The sequence below is a fragment of the Pinus tabuliformis genome, chromosome 7, assembly GCF_031772625.1.
Source record: "Pinus tabuliformis cultivar Carrire ecotype Pingquan chromosome 7, CPIR1, whole genome shotgun sequence".
NCBI classification, from domain to species: domain Eukaryota; kingdom Viridiplantae; phylum Streptophyta; class Pinopsida; order Pinales; family Pinaceae; genus Pinus; species Pinus tabuliformis.
The window spans coordinates 813,845,555-813,851,450 of NC_142293.1; the positions used below are offsets into that span (position 1 = coordinate 813,845,555).

Genomic DNA, 5,896 nt, shown 5'->3' on the forward strand with positions numbered 1-5,896 from the left:
TGATGCCTCCATATTTCTCGAATGTAATGGAGTGATGAGGGGAGTTTTCCCGTGGCGAAAGTCTAACAAACATTTATTTTAAGAGAGACGTCAAATATAATTCCAAAATGCCAACTGGATGGAGGGACTGAGTTGCAGATCCGAAAACGGCCCCACGCGGAAGTGAAACCCATTGAGTTACCAACTTTCTCTTCCACAGAGGCAAAGAGTACCACGATGTCCTATAATCATTTAGTGTGTCTGGCCCCTACCTGTCAGTATTATTCAATCATTCATTGTGCCTGCCTGGCTATGTGTCGCTGTTGACGTCTGGATTCTTCTCAGATGGTCCATCCATGGTATTCAATCTCCATGGGCTTCATAGCCGTCGCTTTTCGGATCCTTTCCTTTCCTTCCTCCACACTCTAGATGCGATGGCATGCCATACGCCCATGATTTCCACAAAGGCAACTCAACGATCGTACAATTGCATTATACCATTCAATGTCTGCCTGCCTGGCTACAGCTGTAATCCTTCGCTTCTCATGTTTCCTTCTCTCCCTCGTTTCCATACGCTGCCCACCAGCGTTTCCATTGTATATAAACTATCACTCCCTAACCAATATATCGTCCGCAGCGATTTCAGCCTCCTGGATGTGTAGTGATTTAACTCATTCGTTGCACACTCTTTCATTGCGCACGTCCATCTCCTGCTATTCTATTCCTTTCTTTTCCTTTCATCCCCTCCCTGCAATAATCTGCTATTGGATCTCAAATTCAAGCTCCTCTATTTCTATTAATCCATAATTATGGACATGGGCATGCCCCTCCTCTTTCTTTTCTTATTAATAACCTCGTCGAGTCTTCTTGTAACTGTTTCTGCAAATTTCTACAACGATGTAGACATCACATGGGGCAATGATCGTGGTAAAATCCTTGACAATGGCCAACAATTACAGCTTATTCTGGATCGCACTTCAGGTAATATTGCGTAAATTTTGTTTCCATGGTATCATGCTCTGTTCTTCATCTACACTTATTACATGTACACATCTTACTCCTACCCTTTTTCCTTTCCTTGATAACAGGTTGTGGGTTTCAATCCAATAATGAATATCTGTTTGCTAAAATTGATATGCAAATCAAGTTGGTACCTGGGAACTCTGCCGGCACAGTTACTGCCTATTATGTATGTTTTATTATGTTATTCAGCCCTACACTGCCCTATCCTATTCCGAATACACAAATATATAGCTATATCTTGTGCTATGCCTATGCTAACAATATGTTTCTGTTATGACCCCATTGCAGCTGTCGTCTCAAGGTCCCAAGCACGACGAAATAGACTATGAATTTCTAGGCAACCTGTCTGGAGATCCCTATATTATGCACACCAACATCTTCGCTCAAGGCCTTGGCAATCGTGAACAGCAATTCTACTTGTGGTTCGACCCAACCCTCGATTTCCACACTTACTCCATGCTCTGGACACCAAATCAAATTACGTATGTGTCCTAATTACTTATCTCTTCCATGTTAATACGATAAAATCTCACAAAATAACAAAAATACATGTTTGTTATTCAGATTTTCTGTGGACGGGATTCCTGTTCGTGTGTTTAAAAACAGGGAGACAGAGTTGGGTAAAATAGATAGCAATTATCATTATCCGAAGAGCCAGGCAATGAGGATGTACTCCAGCCTTTGGAATGCAGATGATTGGGCAACCAGAGGTGGCCTCGTCAAGACAGACTGGACTAAAGCCCCCTTTGTTGCATCCTTCAGTAATTTCAGTGCTGCTACTTCTTCTTCTAACTTCGCCGGAGAGGAGGCTTTGGACTCGAATCAAGAGCAGAAGCTCCAATGGGTGCGAAAAAACTATATGATCTATGATTACTGTGCTGACACAAAGAGGTTCCCCCAGGGGTTACCCGCAGAATGTAAATGAGCACTCTGGACTGATCAACTCCGTTGTCTGATTAATGAATCGTAGATGAACTGCCCTTCCAACCATTCCTTCTTCTTTATATTCTGTTCTATCACATTCATTCTGTCACTGTTTTACAATGCATAAATTTCTGCATACAAAATCTGTAATAATCAAGAGGATTGATTATTTTTTTTTTTTTTTTATAATATCAATTTTTATATGCCGATGGTGATACTATTTTCTTGCGGTGTCTGTAATTGAAAATTGATTCACATGATTAATCCAACTTATAAAGTTCTAAAACCTTTGACCGAGTTGGCATATATCAATGTCCTTTCCCCCAAAGTTTCAAATATTTTTCCATAATGAATCTCTTCTTTCCGTGTCTATAGTTAAAATTTGATTCCTCACCAACTGTATAATCTTGTAAATTAATTACCACAGAAATTAAGTTGTTGGTGGTCATGGCAAAGGTTGAAGCAATTTTGAGGATTTTGTTCTCATCCCTATTGTTTATCTTGTTTTTTACATTAAGTACTTAACCATGACACAAAATGTATGGGGAAGCTCACTTTTATGAATAGGGTGTGATAAGGTATCTCTTTTTTCATATTAAGATTATAAGTTATAAAATTCTTTTAGATTTGCTTTTTCCTTCTCCAAGAATATCTAGAGATACTACATCATCAAACTTCACATTTGTATAAGATAACATAGATGATGAGGTATCAAAAAGGAGTTTTTTCTTATGTGTCAATTAAAGGTATGCTAATTTACACTTGTTTTCAAGCCCATAATAAGCTTTCCACCCTCCATTTATCCTTCTTTCAACAATATAGATGTTGCATAGCTTATGATGAATATTGATTCCAAGATACTTTTATGAAAAAACTTCCTCCAAACTATTATTTCATTTACAAAAGTGTCATAAGTGTTTTTATAGGTTTTGTTTATCATACCTTTTGCTTTGTCCATATTCACAATCCTTCCCATAGTAGAACAAAGGTCCTTAATAGATCTTAGATAATTATTAAGGTCATAAAGCTTCTATATCATAAGAACAATATCATCAACATAAAGAAGAAGGATGATAATTATATTAGTGAAAGTTGGGTCAATCCAACTAGCTTTTTCCCAACGACATTATAACTTATTAATGTAAATGACAGAGAGTAGAGGACGAGGGACAACCTTTCTTGGTTCCTTATTACAATTAAGTTTTCCCAACCACTCTTCAATGTTCCTAAACTTGGCAATGACACATTCATATAGCTTTAAAATAAAAATATTCAACTTATAATGATCTCTCAACTCTTATAACTTATTCTAAAAATTATTAATCTTAGATATAATGTCAATTTTTTTTATTAAATCAATGAAACATTAAAATTATAGATTTATTATTGTAACACTCTTCCACACTAATCTCTAATATAACAATAAAGTTGAGATATACCTTCAAAACAACTTGCTTTTAATTCTATTTTTATAAATTTCCTATCAATAAAATAAAATAAAATTAATTTAACAATGTTATTATTGTCCAAATATAATATATCTCATTTTTACTTTTATTATAATCATGATATAATATATATACGCATAATAAATTTGAAAAGAGAATAGAAATAATGATAATGAAATAGAAACAATATAATATTTATTTAAAATGTTAGCAATTTAATAAATAAGCAGGAAACATGTTTCTAATTTTATGGAAATAATTAGAAAAAGACTTTTATATTTTATATTGCGGTTAATATTATATATTTTTTTATATAAAATATATAATGCATTAGATGATAAGTTTGTTTTGTTTTTGGCTTTTTTTTTAAGGTAAAGATTATATTTTTGTAATTCAAAAATATATATCGTAATAGGTTGAAGTTTATTATGATTTGTTATTGGAGAAACCAAATCAAATCAAAGGTAGAATTTTAAAACTTCCAAATAAATAGTATAAAAATATTATAATATAAAAATTATTATTAAGAATTATTAGATTTAGAAGTCTTCATAAAAATGGGCTCCTTATTATTTTCTGGGGTATGTTGAGTCAGGGAATGCCTAATTGAGTCTTTATTTGCCTAAGCTTGTCATCCTGGAGTTCATATTTAGCTGGATCTTATTCAACACTAGTAGAAGTCTCTTTAGCTTCATTCTTGTCAAGAAAAAATCGTCTGAGCAACAATTTCAAGTGCCAATATATGTTAACTATGTACTTGTATTTGTTGTAGTGATTCTTGGTGTGACTTGTGTCTGACACCCAATTAACCACCTCAGCCGACACTTATGAGTTAAGCAGACAGTGGTGCTCATCAGCTAATTCTCTCAGCACATGTGTTATCTCCCTTGGGCCTATTGAGGAGTGTGTTCCTTGTACGAAGTTGTCTAACTTTATGCCCATTGTTGGGCACGAGATCCACCGTACTCTTAATAGTATGCCATGTTACATCAAACACAGGCTAGTTGACAATGCATGATAACCCAAACTTTATTAGACCTTGCTTGACAAAAGTGGAAGAGTAATACCAATCTAGAAACAACGAAGGAGTAGTTACAATTAGGTTGGTCACAAAAGGGAGAAGTTGAATGAGGAAGGATGGAGGGGTTTATGCACAAGAACTTCGGAGGAGTCTTGGGCACATGAGAAGCTCAAGGAGGTATACTTGACGATATTGTGATTGAGGAAATATGGGAGAACGACGAAAAATCTAAATCCAACCAACAAAGCTTGTAAGACAATGTAAAGGATTAACATCCTCATGGCTGAGCCCTAGGGATAACAATGTGAAATACTTGAAACAACAAGATAAATGAAGGAAACCCAGCTCGTTACCTCAAGAATAATTAGTTGGATGGAAATAATCCTTGTTGTGCGTGACCATCAATTTTGACATGAAACTTCTTGTGGGTGGAAATCAATTATCCTCACATGCAGGGTGGTGGCATTGTGCGAGATGAGTGCTCCCCATCTCTTGAAATGACCAATGAGCATGGGAAGGCCTATGCAAACTAAAATTTCTGATGGTTGAAGATGATATAACATTTCCCACTAAAATATATTAGGATTCCACTCAAGATTGTGCATTAAACTAGTGTTGAATTGAATTGTGCTTGCCATCAAAAAGTAGTAATGAGCCATATAACATCATGAAAAATAAGTAATAAGTCATGATTGTCCTGGGGGCACATTGCCATTCCCAACCTCCTTAATGCCTTGGGCACTAAACACCATTCAGACTCATTAAATGCTATGTTAAAAACAAAAATATATAAAGGAATTTAGACTTCTGTGATCCATAACATTGTTTAGATAATCTTCGGCAAAATCACATAATCAATCATTTGTCGACGCGTTTCGAACCAACCAGTGTGGTTGGTTCGAAACGCGTCGACAAATGATTGATTATGTGATTTTGCCGAAGATTATCTAAACAACTTGTCCTGATGATGAACCACACTGGTTGGTTCGAAACACGTCGACAAATGATTGATTATGTGATTTTGCCGAAGATTATCTAAACAAAAATATATAATAGAAATAAACTTTTAAAAATGAATATTTCAAATAAATTTTATAGTATTATATTCTTATAATTGAAAGGAGATTTGTTTTATAATTCTTTATTCTCATATCTTCATTTTAAATAAATATGTCAGTGTATATTAAATATAATATTTATCTTTAGTTAATATAAAATAAAGATTATGATAATTAAATTTTATAAGATTACATATAATACTTTCATATATGATAATGATAGTTTGGAAGAAGTATATTTATACAAATATCTTATAATCTATATTTACTAGAAGCTAAATTGGAACTATAGTTCTTAAAAAAGGAAAAATGTAGGCTACAAAGCTTATTATGGGTTTGAAATTTAAATTAGAAAAATTTTGTTTGTGGGATCAAAAAAAATCCGATTTGGTACTCTAATCACTCTTGTATCTTATAAGTGTGTGAAGCCTGGAAATGCATTA

General features: G+C 34.1%; 1 protein-coding gene across 1 annotated transcript; it reads left to right on the forward strand.

The window, feature by feature from the left end:
- Positions 1-592: 592 nt before the first annotated feature.
- On the forward strand, positions 593-2,107 carry LOC149250072 (xyloglucan endotransglucosylase protein 1-like). Its single transcript, XM_089458906.1, has 4 exons — positions 593-960; positions 1,068-1,168; positions 1,291-1,484; positions 1,567-2,107. The coding sequence occupies exons 1-4, from the start codon at positions 789-791 to the stop codon at positions 1,925-1,927; spliced, it is 828 nt and encodes a 275-aa protein (XP_089315032.1). The 5' UTR covers positions 593-788; the 3' UTR covers positions 1,928-2,107.
- The last annotated feature ends 3,789 nt before the right edge of the window (positions 2,108-5,896 follow it).